This window comes from Beta vulgaris, chromosome 5 (assembly GCF_026745355.1).
Source record: "Beta vulgaris subsp. vulgaris cultivar EL10 chromosome 5, EL10.2, whole genome shotgun sequence".
NCBI lineage: Eukaryota > Viridiplantae > Streptophyta > Magnoliopsida > Caryophyllales > Amaranthaceae > Beta > Beta vulgaris.
This window is the reverse complement of record NC_079206.1, coordinates 50,573,424-50,599,698: the sequence shown is the minus strand read 5'-3', so window position 1 is coordinate 50,599,698 and position 26,275 is coordinate 50,573,424. Positions and strand designations below refer to the sequence as shown.

The 26,275-nt window shown below is 35.3% G+C and overlaps 1 protein-coding gene across 1 annotated transcript; it reads left to right on the top strand.

Annotated features, from left to right (window-relative positions):
* The first annotated feature begins 19,082 nt into the window (after positions 1-19,082).
* Positions 19,083-25,276, top strand: LOC104884114 (E3 ubiquitin-protein ligase ORTHRUS 2). Its single transcript, XM_010668706.4, has 9 exons — positions 19,083-19,647; positions 20,815-21,344; positions 21,695-21,820; positions 22,496-22,595; positions 22,702-22,763; positions 22,851-22,953; positions 23,174-23,288; positions 23,538-23,752; positions 24,019-25,276. The coding sequence occupies exons 1-9, from the start codon at positions 19,189-19,191 to the stop codon at positions 24,982-24,984; spliced, it is 2,676 nt and encodes an 891-aa protein (XP_010667008.2). The 5' UTR covers positions 19,083-19,188; the 3' UTR covers positions 24,985-25,276.
* The last annotated feature ends 999 nt before the right edge of the window (positions 25,277-26,275 follow it).

Below are 26,275 nucleotides of genomic sequence, written 5' to 3'. Positions count from 1 at the left end.
TGCTTCACTCAAAGCTTTCTCACACTTACAAGAGTTCACTCAAACCCTTTTTCTCAAAAATACACTTTATAAAATAATGGAAGAGTAATAAACTCGATTAATGTAAGTATGAATTCTCTTAAGGAAAAGGCACTGACACTTTAGATAACTTAGGACAAATTAACTAAGTCAGACACAATTTTGCTCAAATGAATTAGGCGCCCATTTATAGACAATTAAGACAAGACATGTTCTCCACTAACTTAGACCATTATCACATGTTCTCCATGATGTTTAATTAATTAATTAAATTAAATTAATTATTCCATGTCATGTAAAGCATCCACTAATCCACTACTTCAATTCATAGAAGCAGTAACATATTACGTGGTTTTTGCAAAACTTGGAGAATAATTAAACTTATTTAATTAAATAAATACTTGGAGGATAATTAACTTAAGCCACTAAATCCACTAACTACATAAAACATGTAGCAGTAAACTTTAGGCGTGCAATCTAGATTTTAGGAAATAAATAAATAAAATACTTTAGCTAGTTTTTAGGAAAAATATCTTTTTCAAAATCTTTTATAAAACCGGAAAACAGTTTTTATAATTTAAAAATCCGAAACATTTTAAAAACCGAAAATATTAAATTTTCGAAAACTAAATCTTTTAAATAAAATATAAAAGATAAAATATATATTTTAAAAAGATAATATTTGAAATCAGTTAATTTAAAAACAGAAAATCTTTTTTAAAATCTTTTCCTAACAAACTTAAACTAACTTCCTAAAATAATGGATCTTAGTCAAAATATCCCTAAAAACTCTAACAACTATATTGGGCATTTAATTAACTTAGGCGCACAATATTAGTCACTTAGAAGTTCCTAAATTAGTTTTAAGTCTTGTTCCCTAATCTTTAAGTCATGTTCCTTAGCCTTGTTCCTATAGTGCCAGGTCTGTTCCTTTCATGGGAACAGAACCAAGTTCCTTTGAGAATTCACCACGAACTTAATAAAGCTTTTACTCAACCTTGACAAGAAGATTAATAAATACCCTAATGTATTCTAATCTTCATTCCATGCTTGATTCTTCATCTCTCGAACATCTTTACTTCGATCTTGATTAATTCTCCGCTTTAATCTTCAATCAAGTATTCTCTTAGCTCGAGCATGAATTACCTTGCAACAACATAAATAAAATATACTATGTCTTTTGTGGTTAGGTCATCTTCAAAACTCAAGGGTCAAAAATCACCCCCTTACCTTTCCCAACCGGACTGGCCAGGGATAAAGCAGCAACTGTAGGATGAGACTGAACAGAAGGTTCTCTAATAGAGATACCAGCACCACCAACAACATTTTTCTTACCTGTAAAAGACTTTCCAGGGAATTTTTTCTTTGCAACAGACTTTTTAGAAGGAGGAGCAGCAGAAGAATGAGGTCTCACAATGTGTCTAGGCCTGGCCTCTACCACTAAACCTCGCTCAGCAGTGGTAAGAGGCTTAGCTAGCCTAGTAGCACCTTGAATGAACTCAGCAAGCCAGTGTTTCTTAGGATGTTTCATTAACATCACTTTAACTTCTTTTGGAGGGGGAGATAAAATCAAACAATCATCAATCCTGTGGTCATCACAACCACAGAATGAACAGCCAACAGAAAAATCCTCATACCATATAACATAACCATATTTCGCACCACCAGCTCTAGTAACTTCAGCATATTCCAATAAAGGTTCAGTGATATCAACTCTAACACAAGCTCGAGCAAATCTAATCTTATGCTTAAGAATAGAACGAGTATCCAATCTAACCAAAGACCCTATATTATTAGCAGCTAATAAATTGGCAACTGAATCAAAATTAAGAAGCTCAGCAGGAAACCTAGGTATTCTTACCCACAAATCTACATACTTAATTTCTTCCACATATGGATCAAAATGAGGCTTCCAAGGGTAAACAACAAATAACTCACCTTGAACGTGCCAAGGCCTATCAGCCCACACAAGAAACAGATCACCATAATTGGCAAATTTAATCATAACCCAGTTATTACCCATATCCAAGTATTCTACATCACCCTTACAAAACTGCCAATCAGCTTTAGTTCTGAACATAATGGTCCTTAGGTCAACAGAAGCACCCAACATCTTACCAACTAAACAAGTTTTTGATAAATCATCAATATCTTGCTTAACTTGAGACAGTTCATCTAAAATAATAGCTTCAGGAAAGGTGGGGGGACCCGGAGGGTCACTTACAAACAGAGAGGCAGGACTAAGAGATGGGACTGCATCCATCCCAGGAGGTACCGGAGCACCATCAATAGCATTCTGGACCTGGCCGTGCTCCTCATGAAGCAAAGCTTCCTTGAAAGATTGCATCCTCACGTTATGGTGTTTTTAAGGATTTTTAATTGCTAGAATAGTCATACTATACTAGGAATTAAAAATAACGTAAGTATGGAACTTAAAAACGATTTTTAAAACGTGTTTCATGGGTTTTTAATCGTTTTAAAGCTGCTGGAATTTTTAGTTCAAGTTATTAATTTTCATTACTTTATTTTCTAGGCGGAGATTTCGTTGTAGGAGACTTTTCGCGAGTTAAAAGTGGCCTACCGCTTAGTATATACAAGGTACGTACATTATCTACGTGCTATATGATTTAGAAGCATGCTCTAAGAGTATTTCCATATTAGTATCATGTATAGGAACTTGTTTGTTCATATATGTGGATGCTGGAATTTATTTTACATGTTATGTACCTATGTGCAGCATGTGATCTAGAAGTGATTATATTATCAGATTATAAATGTTTGTATGGAATGATTGATGCAAGCATGTTGAGTAGTTTATTTATTAATTCGTGAGTGAATTAATATAAGGTAAAGTGAATCATGTATTACATGTATTCTTTGAGTATTATTTACTATCTTATAAGGACCGTGGACCTTATTTGGTAAGTTATAAGTTATACCTATATAAAGGTAAAGTTTATTGTTGGCTAGGTTCAACAAGTAAGTTGGCAAAGGTTGAAAAGGAAAAAGGAGTTTTGGTTGATAAGTTGTGATCACTTGTTAATCTAAAGATAAAAAGGAATTCTGTTATGATTGTGTGATTATTAATTATGTGTTATTTGCTTGGTTGTGTCAACACAAGTAATAAAATGTAATTAATGTAAAGTGCAACGAGAGTAAGTTATAGACTTTAGACTGATGCACGTCTAGAGTTGGACATAAGGGTTGGGGTTATGGTGAGCGTGCCATAGCTTTTCTAGGAATGGATTGATCACCATCTCTCTTTATTTCAAAGGTTCCTCGATATCGCAGGTCACTCTGAAATGCGGAGTCACGCCCGCATTTCACATTAGTAGGCAAGACAACTCGTCCCAATAACTATTCCATTTAAGTGATAAAAAGTTAGTTTAAATTTAGTTCAGTAAAAGTTGTCTGCAGATTATTATCTACTTATGTCATTATTTATTCCTGCATGTTATTTTTTGTAGTATCATGTTCAAGATTATTTATGTCTGATATGTAGTACTCAGCTTTGCTGATTACGTGCTTGTTTGTGTGTGTGATCATGGCTTTGCCTATTGATCCTGTGATGATCCTTCTGGTGAGCAGAGTCGATATTGCATTGACATTACAGGTTCGCAGATGCATCTCATTGGGAATCTGGATAGACTACTTATATACCTAGCATAGTTTAAGTTGTTTTCGTAGGAACATCTTTATTTCAGTTTGAGGTTTATTTAAGTTGGTGTTTTTTAGTTTCAGACATTTGTCTTTTATTTAACGAGTTTTAATAAAGTTGGTTTTTAGTAAGTTGTTTTCCGCTGCAAAATTCTGAGTAAGCCGATACGTCATCACACGGGCGATAATGCCTGGGTAATTCTCTAAGGTTTATTATAAAAGTATTTTCTAGAAATAGAGAATTATCGGGGTGTTACAATTATTTCTTGTACTAGAATACTGACCGGTATTATCCCCTCTAGATCCTCCCCCCTCTCTATCCTCTTTGTCTTCCTTCTTAAGTTCTTCCCCTATCATTTACTCCCTCATCTTAAATCCTTCTGTTCGCATCTTTATGGAAAACTCTCAACAGATCCCCATTAAATCCCCTCCATTAAATGTTCCAACGTGTCTTTTTCTCTCATCCTGGGCTATGGCCCTGTTTGGTGATTAGAGTTTAGAGTTTAGAGTTTAGAGGTTAGAGTTTAGAGTTTAGAGTTTGTGGTTAGATGATTACTTTTTTATTCAGAGGATTTGACTGCTGATTTAAATAATTGTTGTGTAAAGGTGTTTGGTAACACTTAGCTGATTGTTTAGAGTTTTGTACTTTTTAGAGCATGTAAAATGACATTTATGGACATATGTTTTTTTTAAAAACAAATTTTAGTATTAATTATATGGACAAAATAGTCATTTATTTTTTCTCTCTCCAAAACTCTCATGAAAAAGCTCCTCTACCCAGCTTTTTCAAAAGAGAGTTTTGATCAGAGTTTTCGGTACAAAACTCTCTTCAATCCTCTCTCTCACCAAACACCCAAGTTAGAGTTTTTACTGGTCAAAACTCTAAACTCTCTCCAAACCTCTAAACTCTCTCTAAAACTCTCTCCCCCAAACACCCCCTATAAATCTTCACATCAACCCTCTGAAACATCAATGCTCACGAAAACCCTAGATCTACAACATCTCTCTCTTTCTCTTCATCTTTTCTGCGTTTTTCAATGTCTTCATCTTTTCTCTTCATCGACTCTTCGTTTTTTCTGGATTCTTCGTTTATTCTACAACATCAATTATCTTAAAAACCCTAGATCTACATCAATTATTTTTACTGTAACTCTTCGTTTTTTCTGGGCTAGCTACTAGTGTCACAACACTCAGATCTTAGATTTACTCTATTTGATCTATATAATCACTCTGTTTAATTTCAACAATGGCTGAAAAAATTACTTCTGAGATTTATGAAGAATATGAGGTTGTTCTAGACTCTGAAATGTTACGAATGAGCCATGCAACACCAAGGAAGAAGAGGAACTCGTTGTTCCAGACACACCAGACGGGGAAGTTCCCAGATCTGGACCCGAAATTGATGAGTTCCCTTTGCCATCTCATGAGGAAATTTATGAGAATTTGAAAATCTATTTTCCAGCTATAAAACTTGAGCATTGTCAGCCTTCGAGAGAGTTCTGCTAACTCTTTCAATTTCTGTTGAATTATTTCGAAATTTTAAATAGTTATAAGGAATTTGAGAGTGGTATTTGTGTGATGTTGAATTATTTCGAATTTTTAGATAGTTATAATGATCTTGAGTATGGTATTTGTGTGTTGTTCAATTATTTTGAATTTTTAGATAGTTATAATGAATTTGAGTGTGGTATTTGTGTGCTGTTGAATTATTTCGAATCGTGTGTGGTATTTGTGTGCTGTTGAATTATTTCGAATTTTTAGATAGTTATAATGAATTTGAGTGTGGTATTTATGTGCTGTTGAATTATTTCGAATTTTTAGATAGTTATAATGAATTTGAGTGTGGTATTTGTGTGCTGTTGAATTATTTGGAATTTTTAGATAATCATAATGAATTTGTGTGTATTTACAGTAGGTTGATAGTTAATCTTATAATATTCAATTCTGTGCTGTTAGTTGATTTCCTAGTGTGATTGAATTATGAAAAGTGCATTTACAGTAGGTTGATAGTTAATCTTTTAATGTTCTGTGTTGTTAGTTGATTTCCTAGTGTGATTGAATTATGAAAAGTGCATTTACTAGTAGGTTGATAAGTCTTGTGATGATGAATGGATGAATATGGCCAGTGCATTAGTTAACTGTTTGTGAGGCTTACAAAGACAACATAGATTTGATCATGTTAGCTATGTGATGAGGCTCATAGTAGCCACCACATGTGCTTAAGGCATGATAACATCTAATGAAGTTTTTGTAATTGCCACCTTAGTTAAGTACCTCTATGGTAAATTGAGAGGTTAGATTTGCATGATATATGTACCCAACATGATGAGACTCAATTCAATAAATAGACTTGTATGATGGACTTGTAAATTTAGGTAAGTTACAACCCTAAAAACAGCCTAGCATCCACAATGTTTACAAATGTGTTTTTTTTCTATGTACACAAAATGTGTTTCCTTCAACAAAATAAAATCTTCATAAAAACTTGCCTTGTTGTTGGATGTTTTTGTTGCCATTCAAGTGAACATCAACAAACTGAATTACCTTTTGAACATCTTCAATACTTGGACCAACTTCTTTTGATAGTAATCCTAAGTCTTCCAAGTGTTTTTTCTTTGCATGAGGCTCATCATATTCATTACTTCCACATACCTTGAGAACTTCAGTTAAGTAAAATTGAAGTGACATCCACACATTAGATAGAGTTTTAGGATGCAGTTCTTCCCATGATTCATTCATAGCAGTTACTAGTTGGTCAATTGTCCTTGGAGATTTCTTGTATTGCAATGTTTGTAGTGATCTAAACTAACCAAGATCCAAACAGTTCATGTCTGGGCTGTTAGGAGGCTGTTGTATCAACCTAAAATCGAATCCATCTAGTAGTCTATGTTGTTGAAAAACTGGATCATCAGTTGTTATGTGCAATGGTGCATTATCTTAATGAATGTAAATGACCTTACTTAAGTCATCTGGCCATTTCTCCCTGATAGCAGGCATAATCTTGTTAACCAACATGTCCCTCATAACATCCTTTGTAATTGCTTCGATGGGTTTGGTTTCTAAAGTGCCCCTAGTCCTGTTTTCTGATCTTCTCTGTGCTGAAACTTATTTGGTGAAAGCCCATATGCCAATCTTGCCATTAAATGCATAAGAACCATCTTGGTTCCACCTTGCTCTTGCAACAACAGCTATATATCATATCTTTAGGTATGAAATTCTTGTTTTTTATCTTCCTCCATGGTGTTTTTTCCCTTGGATGGAGATATTACCATTTTCTGAGTTATGCAGAACCATTTTTCATCTATATGGACAATATTTCTCATGTCTATGTAAGTTGGATTTGTGTAAAGTGTGTTTCTTTGTATTAAACTTAGTACCCACATACATCTTCTCAGCAGTTTTTTCATATTCAAATCAGGATTTAATGGGTTTGTATGTTGCCTTAATCCCCCCCTTTTTAATTATCCGTCCCAGTGTTGTGAAATGCAAGTCAAGTGAAGTTGATAATGACCTCAAACTTGTTCTTTGACATAAAGGTACATATGAAACCTATTCAAGAGTGATTGTGGCTCTCTTCCTTCCACACTTGTGCTTCTTGGTTTTGACGTTTATGAGTTGTCCGTTATCGTGTTGCTGCTTGGCCTTCTTCCATATGGTGTAGACTGTCCTTTTGCTGATGTTGAACTTCTCAGCACATAGCTTCTTGGCTCCCCATGGTAGATTTCCCACCACTTTGTGACTTAGAAGCCACTCTGCTACTTTTTATTGTACCACATTCTAAGCCTAGGCCCATTATGTGGTTGAGATACAGATGCTTCATCTTCATTGTGAGACCCTTCATGCCCTGATGCCATTGATGGCAATGATGCCTAATATTTAACTCTTTTTTCTCCTATTTTAAGTCACTTAACGGTGTGGAGTATGGACATTGTGGAGTACTTATGGGGTTTTATATACTTGATTCATAATTTGTAACTTGGTTGAATTTTTATTAAGAGGGAATTTGAATAGAAAACATACGTATGAAATTAAAGAGGGAAATGAAAATGTAGCTTTCCCTCCTTATTTTCGGTTGGCTGGTGTAATTAATGTAATTGTACTTTTCATCTTTGTTTATTAAAATGTGTAAAATAGTGTAGTGGTAAAACTTGATAGTTGACAACAGTAGAAAGCCCAATGAATACCATAATTTACTCACTAACCATGGTTAGCTCATTAGAGTTGCATTTAACAAAAATAAGTCATGTTTAATGAAAAAAATGTTCCATAAAGTCACTTTTAAACAAAGTTAACTAGTATAGGGTTATTTTTGATATTCCAATCTTAAAAGCAAAAGGTCAGCATTGAGAAATTGCAAAATCACAAGGTCACCAATGGGAATTTCCCATATTTATTTAAAAATTCAATTAATTATCATGAATAATAAACTAGACTTTTTAAAATCGGGCTTGACGAAAAATACAATTAATTATTAAGAATAATTTATTGGGCTTTCAAAACTATTTCGGCCCTTTAAAACAAATTTTGGAGTTTACCTCTTTGGATTGTTGTTCTTCGGATCGAGTGATTAGGCCGCTTGTATGTATCATCATTGCATATCTAAATGGGGAGACAAATTGATAATTCTCTTTCGATTTTGGAACAGACTTTTTGACATGACTTGAGATGATGAATTTACACATATATTATTCCACATATTCTCTCTCTAAATATTCAACTCCGAATACATAAGCACATGCACTTCAAACACTCAAAGTCCAATTTCCCATTTCAAGCTCCAAAGGATAATTGCTCTTTCAAAGAATATTTTTCATAAGTACAAAGTGATTAAGGTATATTCCTGAAGGTCCTTTAATTTATACAATTCCTACTTAATCCTTTGAAGTTATTAACTTTTTATTCATAATGTAGATCTTTAAAAGATTTGTTCCTTGTATATATTCTAATCCTTTTTTCTATTGCGCTTATATTTTTGTATATCATCATTCTATTCATGCATGCTTGATGCTTTCTTGCTTTCATCACCTCATATGTTTATCATTGCTAATTACAAGATCTAAAATAAATGTTCTAACGCCTAATCAGACAATCCAGACAATTGGTTTAGGATCCCGGTAATGTGATTTCTAATAAAACATTAGTCTTTTGCTTGTTTAATAATCAACGTAGATTAATCTTTTTAGGGTGTTGAAATCAATTGTTTGGTTATTTATTTGTATAAAACTAGCCTATGAATCGTGTTTAATAGAGGCAAGTAATGGGCGGATGTGATTTCTAAGCATGTTCGTACCTTCATCCACAACTCAATTTTTAGTTCAATGGCTAATCATGAAGTTATGACGAGAATTCTACATTGGATAAGTCTAAGTTCTCCTTAAAATTTCCAATATCCAATAAGGTTTATGAGTTTTTTTAATGACTTGTTAGTGACTTCAAATCTTTTCTAATAAAACCCTTCAATGAGGTAGACAAATTCGCGTTCACACCACGTAAAATGTAAAAAGATGCTTACACAGTAGGTTACTTTAATTGGTAAGAATATAAATTTTTATTCTTATTATCTGTTACCTTAATATAGAGTTGAAAAATATCATCAATGGATATTATTGTACAAAAGGTATAAATTTTCAAATATATATTAAAAGTTATAATTAAATTATTATACTATAGTTTTTCATTGGAACCCAGCTCTATGTCTTCTCATCCTAAATTATATATATATTATCAAATTTTCAAAATAATGATATGACACCTAATAAGTGCGACAAGTAGGGTCTAATAAGGACGCCAAATGTTGAGATATCATGCGCTAACTTTTGGAAACTGCTTTATATAATAGTTATGTGATATTGTATTATAATTCTAAGAAATATTTAACTTTAGAAAAGTTTCAAAGAAGCATAAATTTTAGAAAATTTAATCTTATCTCAGTCCTCGTGTGAAGATTATACTCGATATGATCTAGATCAGATTTAAAAGATTGTCAAATATCATAAAAGAGAAAGAATTCATCCACGTCGTCGTTCATTTTTGTTTAAGAACCATGTTAATAAAGTCCTCGAAATGGTTTATGCATATTTTACTACTACTACTTCATTCAGGACTTGCACGAGAAAGTAAGGGACCACCTAAGATATAAGGAGAAAGAGATTAAGGAGTCGTTTTATTCAAGATATAGAATGGATAGGGAATGAAAACAAATAGAGGAGGGGAATGATAACAAAATGATTACCTTTTATTGAGTGTTTGGTTCATGCCAAGGAACGGAAATGAATGGTAATTACTCTTACCACCAAGTAATGGATTTTGTTACTTGAGGGGGATGGGAAGGTAACACTTTGGTGGATCCATTATCATCAAGCAAAGGTAATGAATTGATGAGGGGTTGAACCAAACAAGAAAAAAGAAAAAATATAATTGATTTCGTTTATTGAAGCCCCAAAATAGTAACCAAATGATCCCAACCTCTTAATCCATTCACTAGTTGCGCTGCTTATACTTTCATTGATATTGACAATTTGAGTTGAGTGCGTTTCAGTAAAAGGGGGATGAGATTAAATGAGAATATGATTTTCGCAATTACTCGCAACTTCTAAAATACTGATTAATAATACTTTTAGAAGCTTAAGAATAATATCAATATGAACAAGAAACAATAATTACTAAAGACTAAAGGAAATTGAAGGAAGTACTATTCGATGGACCTATCATTTACTTATGATTCATTTTTAAACATGTAAGTTGACCTCGAGAAAATAGAATTTTTCTACATTATTATTAAAGGATCCAAAAATAGATCTTCTTGACGTGTATTGTTAAACATCATATTATACAATAAATTTCACATTTCATCACAAGAAAACATATATTAACATACAATATTGGACTTCATCCCGATTATAAAGTAGGAAACTAGTACCACTAAACTATAGAAAAAAACACACACATCACACAAGCTCTAAATCCAACATATACTACATTTAACGTAAATTTTTTCCTTGGTAATTAGAATAAGATAAAACCAAAAACAACCATACACTTAGTAAGCTCAATGAGAACTCACCACAACTAACTTGGACAAGCCCAGGGATTACAACCTCGCAAGCCAACATCTATCGCTATCTTTAACTTTCCCACTAATGATTTGTATAATCTTATACTTACAGTGTAATTAATCTCATTTTTAGTATGCACTTTACCTTCCCAAAAGGCCAGGTTTATGTTCCTCCAAATCATGTACACAGTAAGCAATACCTACATTTCTCCTGAAACTAGTGCCCTTGTATCTATTGTTCAACCATCTACAAATCTGCATTAAGCTCCTTCCCTGGCATATGATACCAACCCAACAAATATTGCTTGAATGCACCTGCTGCTAAATATACAGTCAAAAAATAAGTGCATATTGTCTTCATCATGCTGCATACAGAGGTAACACCTTGCATCAGTACACACACCAATCTACATCATCCTCTTTTTCGTCTTCAAGTGGTCTTGGAGTGCCAACCACATAACAAAGCGATGTTTGGGAATAAAAAGTCTATTCCAAAAATACCTGCTCCACTGAACTTGAACATTACTCACACAAATGCGCTTATACAACTTCTCAATACTAAAATTCACTTCTTACAGCCACTGAATACCTTGCACTTTCAAATTCATTTTATTTTTAGCTCTGCAAACATATCTCCATTCCAGCTGGTAGTATTAGGAGCTTCATAGGGGCCCCAGTTTGACCCCTTAATATAAACATTATTGACCCATTTCACCTAAAGATTTTTTTTCTGCGCACAAGCAAGTTTACAAACAACAGCAAGGTTCCATAGCTCAATGTCCATGAAGACCAAATCTCTTGTATCTTTTGTTATGCAAATACTAGCCTAGGGAACATACCCTGGCTTAGTATCATTATGAGTACCAAACCAAAGATAACACTTGCAAATTGTATTAATCTCCTTCAAAACAGACCTGGGAATACTGAAAATTTACCCCAATAAACATGAATGCTCATTAACACACTATTAACCAGCTGTGCACGATCAGTGAAAGAGAGATTTCTTGAGCTCCAAGTTCTAATTCTACACACCATCTTTGCAATTAGCCTCTGGCAATTAATCCCTTGCTTTCAGCTTAGAAGTAGATATAGGTACTCCTAGATACTTAAAAGGCAAGGAACCACAAGTAAACCCACTCACATTAGTTACCCTCTTGATTTCCACATAAGACATTCCAGCATAATAAACTTCAGATTTGTGCCTATTCACCTCCAAGCTAGAAGCATGGGAAAACATTTGAAAGCCTTGCAACATTGTATTAATTGACATGAAGTCCCCATTACAAAAGAGTAGCAAGTCATCAGCAAAGCACAAGTGCACTAATTTCATATCTTTACATCTAGAATGATATTGGAACCCTTTTAAAGTACCAATATAGTCCAAAACCCAATCTACATAATCTATTGCAAGAGCAAACTATAATGGGGACATAGGATCCCCTGTCTCAAGCCTCTATGAGCATTAAAGAACCTGGTGAGAACCCCAGCATAAGAGAGAACTTAGGAGTTTTAATACAAGTCATTATTAAGTCCACATAATGAATAGGGAAGTCAACACCTTCAAGCAATTGTTGTATAAAGTCCCAGTTCATAGTATCACATGCTTTCATGAGGTCTAATTTCATCAAACACTAGTAGAATAAATGCTATTTGCTGCGGTGATATTGCTGCGGTTTTACCTATACGCAGCAATATAACACGCAAAAAGAAATAAAAAAATAAAAATTGACAATATTGCTGCGGTTCCCGCCTAAAACCGCAGCAATATTGTTCAACGGATACATTTTGAAAAAAATGTGGGCCCAGAACAGCTAATATTGCTGCGGTTTCCACGTAGGACCGCAGCAATATATTAAAAAAAAAATTTTTAATAATATTGCTGCGGTCCTACGTGGAAACCGCAGCAATATTAATTGGCAAAAAACTCCTCGTTTAGGGTTTAATATATAACGCTCCATTCTTCTCTTTTTCACGCTCACCTTCTCTTCCTCTCTCTCTCCTCCTCTCTTCCAGTTTCACGCTCACCTTCTCTTCCTCTCTCTCTCCTCCTCTCTTCCAGTTTCACGCTCACTTCCTCTCTCTCCTTCTTTCTCCCTCTAACCCTCTCATCCTCTCGCGTAGCTTCTTCGCCGGTCGCCGGTCGCCGGTCGCTCGCCACATTCGACCGTCGTTCGTCGCAACAACAGATTCGTTCGTTTCAACGTCAGATTCATTTGCCGCCTTCATCGCCTTCAACAACCCGCAAGAAGAGAACTAGATCGAAGGAGAGAGATAAAAGGGTCGCGCAAAGGTTCGTCGGTGAACGCCGCCTTCTTTGGTTTTGATTCGTTTTTTTTAACTCTCCTTCATCGGCCAAAGGTTCGAAATGGTGCGTGGCTGGTGATGGTCGACGGTGATGTCGACGTTGGTTTCATCAGATCTGTTCTTTTTTTTTGTTTCTTATTTTTTTTTCTTCTTTTTTTTCGTTTCCAGATCTGTGATTTTTTTATTTTTAGGATTTTATTTTTATTTTTGTCGTTTTTAGATATGGTTTTAGATTTTTTCGTTATTTTAGAGATCAGTTTCTTATTTTTTTTTTCATTATAGTTTTTTTAATTAGTCTAAGTTGTAATAGTTTCTTATTTTTGTTTTTACTTTTTGATTTTTGTATTATGTATGTAATTAGTTTTTTTTAGTTTTATATATTAATGAAATTCATGTTATTTCATCTTCATTTTGTATGTGAATTGGATGGATTGTGGATGGGTTAGTGGTAGGGTTTTAATCTTTCAAATTTAATTGCAAAATTTCAAAAAAAAAAAAAATTTTTTTTGCCTGTACCAGTACCTATTGCTGCGGTTCTGGGCCAGAAAACCGCAGCAATATTACTTTTTTATAATAAAAAAAGTAATATTGCTGCGGTTCTGGGCCAGAAACCGCAGCAATATTACCTTTTTGGGCCACCTTATTTCACCACAATTCCTTATATTGCTGCGGTTTGGTCATTAAAACCGCAGCAATATTACGTAATATTGCTGCGGTTTAAAACCGCAGCAATATTATTAATACCTATTGCTGCGCCCTTAATTGCTGCGCGCCCTATTCCGCAGCAATAGGGCACTTTTTCACCGCAGCAAGTAGCCTTTTTTCTACTAGTGAAACAACTAGACCTAGTGCTCTTCTTGTTTAACAATCTCACAAGATCCTGACATATAACACAGTGTTGAGGATGCTCCTGCCAGCTACAAAAGCTCCTTGGCTGGGAGAAAAAATTTTAGGTAAAATCTTGTTCAGTTTCTCATTGATGATCGTGGTAATGCATTTGTAAATAACTGTGCCACGAGCTATTGGGCGAAAATCAATAACATTGCTAGGGCAATCCACTTTAGGCACCAGAGTTAAGGTACTAACATTCTCACTAGGGGAAAAAACATAAAGGGCTGCGCAGGAAGGGCTGCGCTTTTCGTAAAAGCGCAGCCCTACTAGTGAAGGGCTGCGCTTTTTTAAAAAAGCGCAGCCCTACTAAGAAGAAGGGCTGCGCTTTTTAAAAAAGGCGCAGCCCTTCACTAGTAGGGCTGCGCTTTTTCAAAAAAGCGCAGCCCTTCTGTAGGTAAGAAGGGCTGCGCCCTTTTAAAAAGCGCAGCCCTTCTTCTTAGTAGGGCTGCGCTTTTTTAAAAAAGCGCAGCCCTTCACTAGTAGGGCTGTACCAGTACCTATTGCTGCGGTTCTGGGCCAGAAAACCGCAGCAATATTACTTTTTTATAATAAAAAAAGTAATATTGCTGCGGTTCTGGGCCAGAAACCGCAGCAATATTACCTTTTTGGGCCACCTTATTTCACCACAATTCCTTATATTGCTGCGGTTTGGTCATTAAAACCGCAGCAATATTACGTAATATTGCTGCGGTTTAAAACCGCAGCAATATTATTAATACCTATTGCTGCGCCCTTAATTGCTGCGCGCCCTATTCCGCAGCAATAGGGCACTTTTTCACCGCAGCAAGTAGCCTTTTTTCTACTAGTGAAACAACTAGACCTAGTGCTCTTCTTGTTATACAATCTCACAAGATCCTGACATATAACACAGTGTTGAGGATGCTCCTGCCAGCTACAAAAGCTCCTTGGCTGGGAGAAAAAATTTTAGGTAAAATCTTGTTCAGTTTCTCATTGATGATCGTGGTAATGCATTTGTAAATAACTGTGCCACGAGCTATTGGGCGAAAATCAATAACATTGCTAGGGCAATCCACTTTAGGCACCAGAGTTAAGGTACTAACATTCTCACTAGGGGAAAAAACATAAAGGGCTGCGCAGGAAGGGCTGCGCTTTTCGTAAAAGCGCAGCCCTACTAGTGAAGGGCTGCGCTTTTTTAAAAAAGCGCAGCCCTACTAAGAAGAAGGGCTGCGCTTTTTAAAAAAGGCGCAGCCCTTCACTAGTAGGGCTGCGCTTTTTCAAAAAAGCGCAGCCCTTCTGTAGGTAAGAAGGGCTGCGCCTTTTTGAAAAGCGCAGCCCTACTAAGTGAAGGGCTGCGCTTTTTTAAAAAGCGCAGCCCTTCTGCTTAGTAGGGCTGCGCTTTTTTAAAAAAGCGCAGCCCTTCCTGAAAAATTTTGAAATTTCGGAATCGCGCGCTTTGAAATATTGAGCGGGGATTAGTCAAATATATTATCCCTCATTCTCTCTCCTTTCTCACGTCCCTCATTATTCCTTTCCTCCTTATCTCTCACCCTCTCTTCTCTCTCATCTTCTCTTCTCTCTAAAAAACTCCCATAAACATTTGTCTCAAAAACCCATTTTAAGTTTTTCCGATTTGCACTTAACATGACGACGGAGTCCGATTGCCTATTGTGATACCTTTTCGGAAGCGGAACGAGCCAAAAAGAATAACTCACTGCTTCGCGGTGATGTTTAGGCTTTTTAAGCCATCCGAGTTCGTTTAAGCCTCCAAATACCCATTTTTTTTTTTTCGAAATTTTTTTTTCCTTTAAATTATGTATTTGGGTTTTGTTTTATGTATTTAAACATTATTAGGTTGTAGTTCTTGTATTTTTTCAGATCTATAATGTTCTTGTATACTTCTCTTTGTTTATATATTTTGATTAATGTTCTTGTATACTTCTCTTTGTTTTGATTAATGTTCTTGCTTGTATACTTCTCTTTGTTTATTTTGATTAATGTTCTTGTATACTTCTCTTTGTTTTGAATGTTATTCTTGTATACTTCTCTTTGTTTATTTTGATTAATGTTATTCTTGTATACTTCTCTTTGTTTATTTTGATTAATGTTATTCTTGTATACTTCTCTTTGTTTATTTTGATTAATGTTCTTGTTTACTTCTTGTATACTTATTGTATACTTCTCTTTGTATATTAGTTTTTGTTCCTTTTTTTCATTTTCGTTTCATTCTTTTTATTGTTTTGGGTTTAGTATTTTCGTTTCGTTTCTCTTCTCTTCTGTTTAATTTCAGAAAATGTGAGATTATGAGTAAAAAAATGACAAAAAAAAATAAAAAAAAAAAAAAATTTTTTTGGGTAGGAAGGGCTGCGCTAGTTAGGAAAAAGCGCAGCCCTTCTAGCCCAGAAGGGCTGCGCTTTTTCCTAACTAGCGCAGCCCTTCTGGGCTAGAAGGGCTGCGCTTTTTCCTAACTAGCGCAGCCCTTCTAGCTTAAGGGCTGCGCTTTTCTAGCGCAGCCCTACTTAAAAAGTGAAGGGCTGCTACTGAAAGGGCTGCTGTCAAAAAGCGCAGCCCTACATGCCTTTTTTAGCGCAGCCCTTCTTCATTTTTCCACTAGTGTCTCAACCTTCGACAATTTTCCAGTTTTAAAAAAGTCAATCACTGCATTTGAGACCTTATCACCAATCACACCCCAACTATGCTTAAAGAACTTACTATTGTGTCTATCTGCACCAGGAGCCTTATCATTAGGGATACTAAAGATCATTCTCTTCACATCATCCTTAGTAACCTCATTATTGACTATGTTCAAATGAGGATGAGAGAGCTTCTTCACTCTATCAATAAGCAAGAGAACTCAACACTACTTGCCTTTTGGGGTTTATATGAACATAGCTCCTGATAATAATCAAGAAAAGCCATCTCAACTTGACTTTCTCATTCACCCATTCCCCAGCAACATTATGGATAGAATCTTGTTTTTATATCTTTTTGCCTTTATGGCTTGGTAGAAGACTTTCGTGTTGTCATCACCAACCTTTAAACAAGTTAGTTTTGATTTTTGTTGCAAGAAGATAGCCCGATTCTTCTTTGCTACTTGAAGAACCACAATATATCTTCTGACCACTCAAAACCACTCAAAACCAAACCTCAAAACCCATCTTTTGACCTACTTTCTAATTTCCAACCCCTACAATATTTATTTTTCTAAAAGTAAAACTACTCATATAATTACTCCCTTCGTTCCATAATATAGTGCTTGTTTCTTTTTTACAAGGTCTTCAAGACGTAACTTTGACCTTTATTCAATTTCGTACTAATAAAAAATATAAAAAGTTGATATCATAAAACTACATATTGAGACGAATCTAATAAGATCCCACATGAATATGGGCCTGTTCTCCCCAGCTTATTTTCAGTTCAGTTCAGTTCAGTTCAGCTCCAATCAGTTCAGTTCAGTTCAGCTCCATTCTTTTATAATCATTTTGTTAAATATTATTATTATATTGGTATAATTTATTTTACTAATTACTCTTACTATTATTATTATTATTATTATTATTATTAATATCATTATTATTATGATTATGATTATTATTATTTAAATATATATCATTACTATTAAGTATTATTATTGTTGTTTCTATATATTATTTTGTTTATTATAAGTTTACTCATTATTATTACTATTATTATTAGGAGGAACATGGTTTAGGTCAAAGCACAAATAAACCCACTTTTTTTAGCCCATAAACCAATCAAATCGCGCCAAGACGGTTTATGATGTAATTTTCGCGGTACAATCCAATCATTATTTTTATTGCTAAATATTTTTATGTTATTAAATCTAATTATTAAAATAGTAATATTAATTTACTTCTTAGATATTATTGTTATTATATATCATCATCAAGTACTAATATATTAGTACAAATAATATAAAATAATTATTATTAATTATCATTATTATCATTAATCATTATTATTATTATTAATTTATGATTATTAATATTATTTATTTATAACTATCATTTAAAAATATCAAAAATACTATTATTATTCATTATTATTACTTATCATTATAATTATTATTTAATATTCATATTATCATTGTTTAAAATATTATTTATATTTATTACATTCAGTTTAATTCAATTTAATTTAATTCAATTCAATTCAGTTCAATTCAATTCAGTTCAGTTCAGTTCAATTCAGTTCAGTTCAGTTCAATTCAGTTCAGTTCAGCTCTAATAAGTTCAGTTCAATTCAATTCAGCTCTAATAAGTTCAGTTCAGTTCAGCTGTTTTATGCCGAAGAGAACAGGGCCTATGTTTTTTTTATATATACAAATGAGAATATTCGGTCAAAGATTTTAAAGTTTGACCCACCAAAAATGAAGTAGGCACTATATGAGTTCATTAATGGTACACCCGGGTGTACCATGAGCATGGTACACCCAGGGGTGTTTTTGTAATAAATTAAATCTTCAGGTGCTCATTTGACACCAAATTTGCTCATATGGACATTCTGCTCATTTACTCATTTGCTCATTTTGTAATAAAAGTGTTAGCTCATTTTCTTAAATGAGTAAAAATATTTGTTCAAATACTCATTTGTTCATTTTGCTCATTTGCTCATTCGCTCATTTGGAAGAAGTATTATTTTTAAATAAGGAGAGAAAAATGAAATTACGCCCTAATATAAAATCAGCCTAACACATCTTTATGAATAATGATATTCATATAATTCCCTACCTTCCAATTTCCAACCCCTACAATTATAAAACTACTCCTAGATATATTATTGATTTATTGTTCCTTTATGAGAACTTATCATGGCATACAACTAAAGTAAAAAGCAAGGTTAAACCAGTAACTACACAAATCATTAAAAAAATTCACACCTTTTCACCCTTATGGGTTTATTATATTAACAATAATCCTATTCCCACCTAAATAATAAACAATATCTAATCAAAAAAAGAAGCAAATCTCCTGTAAAATCCCGGATAAAAAGGAAACAAACCCAATAAAAACATCCAACGGTCCAAAATAGCCCTCACTCAACTCAATCACTCCATCAAAATAAAATCTAACCATCCAAAAAAATACTGATCACAACACAAAATAGACTCACCCACATAGTATCCCCTCCCAAATTCAAACCCCCCTCCATTACTAATTTCAAAACCCCGCCGTCTCTCTCTCTCCTCTCTCTCACTATAAAAAAAACCCCAAAAACCTCCTTCTCTTCCATTGGCTTAAAATCCTCACCATTTCTTTTTCTCATTTTCTCTCTCCTCTTCATCAATGGCGGGCACTGAAAACCTAGACCAGCAGCTTCCCTGCGATGGCGACGGAAACTGCATGTTATGCAAGAAGAAGCCATCGGAAGGAGAGAAGATTGTGTGTAAAACATGCGTAACTCCATGGCATGTAGAATGCCTTGTTTCTCCGCCGGAATCTATGGCTTCCGTCGCACAATGGGAGTGTCCTGACTGTTCTCCGGCGGAATACGCCGGAAAATTAACTGCTCCGGTGAGTGTAACCGGCTCTTCCGGTGAACTTATCGCGAAAATTAGGGCGATCGAAGGAGATGCGACGCTTTCTGAACAAAGTAAGGCGAAGAAACGTCAGGAGTTGTTGAGTGGTTGTGGATCCATTACCGGTTCTTCCGCTGAAAGGAAAGATGATAATGAAATTCTGGAAATTCTTGGTGAGAATATCAAATGCTCTTTCTGTATGCAACTCCCTGACCGCCCTGTCACTGTAAAATCTCTCTCTCTCTCTCTCTCTCCTCTTTCATCTCACTGCTTGCATTTATGTTTTATTTATTATATGCTCTCTCTGTTTTATGAGTTGCATTTTCGTCATTTTGATTTTACGATTACTTTTTATTTGTTGCATTTACTTAAGTTATCTGATACATTCAATTAACTGACGACTTTGTTAGTGAATTCCGTAATCTGTTAATAACTTACCCTTAATTTTTACTAAATGGAGTTAAATTAAGACTTCTCTGTTATAATTGTGGGTTAATCAAATGCCGTAATTATAAGTCGTCTAAGATATCCAGAAGAAGATTTTTTTTTTTACTGTAGATTAATTATTTCATAGGACTTTGTTGTTCTTAGGAAACATGAGGTTTCTTTTCTGGTTACTATTTTTGGGTTTTTTTTTTCATAGATATGCAAACATCAATTTGGTGTACCTTTTTTTAGATGGGTGTACCAACTACCAACCATGGGTCCATGGCAACACTAGATATTCTTACTCACTGTCTTTTTCATGTAACTTATATGGCAAGTTTTGCATTTTACTGTGATATTCTAGTTTTTGTGTGCAAATGTAGTGCATGCTATAGTTGGAATTCCTTTGTACCTATTGTAAGAAGTTATAGTGGATTGTAGATCGGAGATAGCTCAGAGTTACTGTAGTGTTTGGGTTTTCATGCTTTGTTCATATTTATTAATATTCTTCGCCAACTAATCATTATTATGTACAATGAGTGTATGCAGAACACTTGAGACGAAGTTTGAATATCTCATGTACATTTTAGAATATCAATTCATATCCATCGTGTTCTGGAGTACGTATACTAGGCATGGTGATGTAGTAATATGAAGGTTGATAAGGAATCAGAATCTATGATGTTGTATTAAAGTTTTTGTCTTTCATTTCATTATCACATGACATTTGTAACATTGGAATCTTATTTGTTTTGAGGATGTTTTTGTGTAGATGGAATCTATTTTATGCTACTTGTTAGTTATTCATGAAATATTCCTGAATTCTTTGCTGTTTAGTCGTTGTCCATGCATTTCATGACATACAAAAAAGACGAGCTTTAACTGTTCTCTAATATGTACAACTTGTGCGTGGTTATAGTTCATTATTTTGTTTAGCTGATAACAAGTTTTGTTTTCGCTTGTTTAGACTCCATGCGGGCATAACTTTTGCTTGAAATGTTTCGAGAAATGGGTGGGACAAGGTAAACGGACATGCGCAAAGTGTAGGGAACAGATTCCTGCCAAAATGGCTAGCCAACCCAGAATCAACTCTTCTCTTGTTTTTGCCATCAGAATGGCAAGGACCTCAAAAGCTACTAAAGTTGAGGCTCCTCGAGTATTTCAATTTATGCACAATGAGGATCTTCCTGATCAAGCATTTACAACTGAGAGGGCTAAAAAGGCAGGCAAAGCTAACGCTAGAAGTGGAAGGATATTTGTCACCATCCCACACGATCATCTTGGACCTATTACTGCCGAGTATGATCCAGTGCGGAACATGGGTGTGCTTGTTGGTGACTGTTGGGAAGATCGCCTGGCGTGTAGACAGTGGGGTGCTCATTTCCCACATGTTAGTGGTATTGCTGGACAGTCTAATTTTGGGGCACAATCAGTAGTTCTTTCTGGAGGATATGAAGATGATGAAGATCATGGAGAGTGGTTCCTTTATACTGGAAGGTACATCTATGACCATTTCGAAATATTTGAACTAATAGTATTTTCCCTTCAGTTATGTGTTCACATTCTCTTTTCTAGAAATATCTTGAGGCCACTGATTAAGTTGAATGTTCTGTTGCTTTCTTTTATTTGTAAATTCTTCCATGTCTGCCTTCTAGTGCTGAGACATCTTCTCCCCTCCTAATATTTTGAGTCGTATAAAAAATGTACTTCTGTTATCACCTTCACATGTTTTCTCCCCCTGATGGTTAGGTTATTACATATGCAGAAATACCTAGGAAAAAGTTTTGCATGTGGTGCTTCCTTATGCCATTCACTGACATATTTTCTTGGTATAATATGATTGGCAGTGGGGGTCGTGACTTGAGTGGAAATAAGCGTACAAACAAGTTACAATCATCTGATCAGAAGTTTACAAGTGCAAATGAGGCACTTAGGACGAGCTGCAGAAAAGGATATCCTGTTCGTGTTGTAAGGTAATCTTTCTGATCATTTATAATTAATTATATTTTGAATTAGTTTTTAGAAGGTCATTGCCATATTTGGACTGTTTATTTTATTTTAAAACATTCATTATGTTAATGGCATTTGGTTGTTTTGAGTCTGAACATGGTGCTTTTTGGCACGAGTAGCTTTTAGCTCTATTTTGGTGATATTAAGGTGATTATTATGTTTTACTATGCTAAATTTCTGACTCTGATACCATTGACTTGAGTAAGATTTAATAATGGGAATATGGACTTAATATTATTCAATAAATGGCAGATGACTATCTTCTTCATATAATTGGTTTCTTGCAATTAAAATCTATTGATATCTACGTTGACTTCACTGTTGGCCTACATGTCTGAACTTTATTCAGCTACATGTTAACAATTTTCAGGTACACTATATCTTGGTTGTCTCAGCAATTTTTTTGGCTGTCTTCTATGCCTCTTTACTGAGTTCCAAGTACAGAGATCTCTGTACATGTTTTTAAACGTAGATGTGGCACATCTGGTTTGAATAACTTTGTTTATCGGGTTGCCTTTTCAACTCCACCCAACTTTAAGCGTTGCACAACATTGAGCTTTTACTGTGATGTGAACTGAACTGGTCGCTGATGTTGTATCTTAAATTCCTGATGAATGCTTTTCCACCCTATCTTTCAGATCCCACAAAGAGAAGCGCTCTAATTATGCACCAGAAAGTGGGGTTCGGTATGATGGTATATATAGAATCGAGAAGTGCTGGATAAAGCAAGGAACACAGGTGAGGGATGGACTACGCGCTAAGTTCTATAAATTGTCTCTGTGATATCACCTTAATTTGGATTGCAAATATTGTGATAAGCTTATCGGGTTTGTTACTTTAATAGGGCTTTAAGGTCTGCAGATATTTATTTGTTAGATGCGACAACAGTCCTGCACCATGGACAAGGTCAGTACATAATTACTTAGCAAATCAGCTATATGCCTGAAAGTTCCTTTAACAAGTAACTAACTTCTAGTCGATGTCTTGCCACAGTGATGAGCATGGTGACCGACCAAGAGCATCGCCAGATGTTCCAGAGCTGAAGAAGGCTGTTCAGCTGTTTGAAAGGAAGGAAAGTTCTCACTGGGATTTTGATGTGAGTTTTGTTGTATCTTCTCCCTTTTTCTGTTTGGAACTGAACATATACTCTACTTCATACTTGAGTCCGAATGTAATCATACTGATATACTTTGTGGTTCCGTTGAAATGAAATATTCTATAGGGAAGATGTGTCTAAGTGTCTAACTATCATATCTGCATTGTAAACGAGTGATTAATTTCTATCTGCTTATCTCATGTTATATTTTATATTTCAGGTAGATGAAGGATGCTGGAAATGGAAAAGGTCTCCACCACCTAGCAAATTTTTGAAGGAAAAGGGAACTGGAGCTGCTCGTTCAAAGAAAAACTCCAAAGCAAAAATTTTGAAGGGTATTGTGTGTTCCTTTTGTGTGCTTTCATCTCTCTCTTTTGATCAAGAACCAGTCACACTGCTCCCTAGTCTCTACTTTCCTAGTAAACTTTAGTTGTCTCCTTTGCTTGTCCCCTTAAACTATGGCTGCTTAACAACATAAGTGTGTCAGGTATGTTTGTTTGTTTGTTTGTTGTGTGTGTGTGAGTTCACTGGCTGGACTTTGGTCTCTATTGCAATAATTTCCTGATAGAGTTGCCATTCTGCAGAATTTAGTTGCCAAATTTGCCACAAGGTGTTGAATCTGCCTATTACAACTCCATGCGCTCATAACTTCTGCAAATCTTGCTTGGATGGCGCATTTGATGGTCAAAAGTTTGTAAGAGAGAGAAATACTGGTGGACGGTCAATGCGAACCCAAAAAACCGTCATGAAATGCCCTTCATGCACGACAGACATTTCCGAGTTTCTTCAGAATGCACAGGTTTGTCTACCATCTGGGTTCCCACAATCTTTTCTGGAACAATGTGAATTTTATGTATGGAACAATGTGAATTTTGTTAGATGCGTCTAAGATATGATGTGTGACACCTTTCCTAATTGGCATATTGTGAATCACTAGATGTATCTTGAATCATAGCAGGAAAGGGTTCTGCATGTAATCTACGTTAAACTCATTTAATGTATTATGACGTGAGGTTTTGCAAATGCTAAATCAAAAATGGCTTGAAATGTCAACCCTGGTCGCAGGTCAATCGGGAGTTGATGGGGGTGATAGAATCATTAATGCGCAAGTTCGAAGAGGAGGAGAAAGTAGATGGTGCAGAGAGCTCAGATGACGTCAATGACAATGAAGAGAGTCTGTCTGAAGGTGCAGAAATCAGCACCTCTGATACTGAAGAGACTGAAAGCAGCAAATTGGCCAAGGAGGAAACTGATGCGGCAATGGAGAAGCCTAAAAGTGAGAATGCGAAAGTTGAAGAATCAGGCTGTGAGGATCCAACGGAAGTGAAGGTTGAGCCTTCACCTGCTAAAAAGAGAGGACGTCCAAAGAAAGTGACTGAAAGCAGCAAATCTGACAAGGAGGAAACTGACGTGGCCATGGAGGAACCCGATACTGAAGAGACTGAAAGCAGCAAATTGGCCAAGGAGGAAACTGATGCGGCAATGGAGAAGCCTAAAAGTGAGAATGCGAAAGTTGAAGAATCAGGCTGTGAGGATCCAACGGAAGTGAAGGTTGAGCCTTCACCTGCTAAAAAGAGAGGACGTCCAAAGAAAGTGACTGAAAGCAGCAAATCTGACAAGGAGGAAACTGACGTGGCCATGGAGGAACCCGAAGGCATGAATGAAAACCTTGAACAATCCGGCTGTGAGGCCCCAAATGAAGTGAAGGTTGAGCCTTCTGCTGCTAAAAAGAGAGGTCGTCCAAAGAAAGTGATTGTTAGCAGCAAATCTGCCAAGGAGGAAAATAATGTGACAATGGATAAACCTGATGGTGAGAATGGAAATGTTGAAGAATCTGATTGTGAGGACCCAAATGAAGTGAAGGTTGAGCCTTCACCTGCTAGAAGAAGAGGTCGTCCAAAGAAGAGTGCTGGTGCTGGTTCTGGTGCTGTGGTTAATACAAGAGGAAGGAAATCTCGCAGGGTGGCTGATGATGGAAATGTTTCACCATCTAGTCCTCTTCATGTTCGCTCAGATCACGAGCTAGAGTGATTCTCAATCCTTGGTAAGAGGTGTAATGTTGTAATATGGCACTGCGTTAAGGAGCACAGTTTGATCCTCTTGCCTGCAACACAGTTTTTTTTTGTAAAGGTCAAGTATTTTACCCCACAGTTGCAACCACAGTCTAGCTTATAGAGCTAGTTGCAACACATTTTGTACTTCCATAGTTGCAATGCGTTTTCTTAGGGGTGTGTTGCATTTTGATGTAGTCAGCCTCTGAACAGTTCTTGCAGATTAAAGTTTGGAAGGGTTATCTATTAAATGTCATTCAATTCAACATGTATCTAAGCAAGCTTTTATACCTTTTGGTTATATCATATGTGCTCGTTTCTTAGGTTTAAAACAAAAACCTCAAATTAATCATCCTTTGGGAAACCTCAAGTTTAACTATAAACCAAGAGTCTTGAGGATACTGCTACTTCCATTCTCGGAAAATGACCAGCCTCGACTGTTCTTGGGCCCTTGGCTAATACTTCTATAATGTAATGTAAGGTGATAAATATTTGCAAATCATGACCAATGATATCACTCATGTTAATTTGTGAGTGTTAAATTTGCTGATACGAACCTAGATGATGTCGATGCAGTTACCATTCAAGGTACATTGTGGAGCGAGGCTGATTTACTGTCGATCTTTTTCTTGCAAATTAGGCATAATCTTAAACAAAAGTACTTGAATTAACGGGTAATCAAGACTGGATACTTGTTTATGAACCAGAACATCTAGTGAAAACCGAAACTTGAAACTTTGAAATCGGAATCGGAGCATTGTTGCAATTTTAGATACTCGGCTATAATAACCATCAAGCAAATACCTTACAATCTGACTTGTGTGGACTTGATTCAGAGTAAAATTAGTGTGCACCAGGCTCACGTACGTGAATCAGGATACACACTGCTATATTACACAAAAACCCATTATATCACAAACAGGTACACTATCTAAGATGGAAATACACTATATCACAAACAAATACACTATAAAGAAACACTAAAACTATTGCAAAAAAAAAACACTATAGGAAGAACACACTATACCACATACAAACACATGCCAATATTATATTAATCTTCTATAAAGGTTCAATTGTACAATCAATTATAATACACAGAAACACACTATATCACAAACAAATACATTATTGTCAGAAAGAAATACACTATATCACAAACATACTATAGTACAAAGAAATACTATCACAAATAAACATACTATAACACAGAGAAGCACACTATACATACAAACACATTGTATCGAAACTGACTATATAATCCTAATTTT

What these genes read in the sequence shown, in the direction of transcription:
- LOC104884114 (XM_010668706.4), top strand. Translation starts at nt 19,189, where the DNA reads ATGGCGGGCACTGAAAACCTAGACCAGCAGCTTCCCTGCGATGGCGAC. An exon ending in TATCCTGTTCGTGTTGTAAG is followed by an intron (nt 21,821 to 22,495) that starts GTAATCTTTCTG and finishes CCTATCTTTCAG; the next exon opens with ATCCCACAAAGAGAAGCGCT. An exon ending in GGATAAAGCAAGGAACACAG is followed by an intron (nt 22,596 to 22,701) that starts GTGAGGGATGGA and finishes TTACTTTAATAG; the next exon opens with GGCTTTAAGGTCTGCAGATA.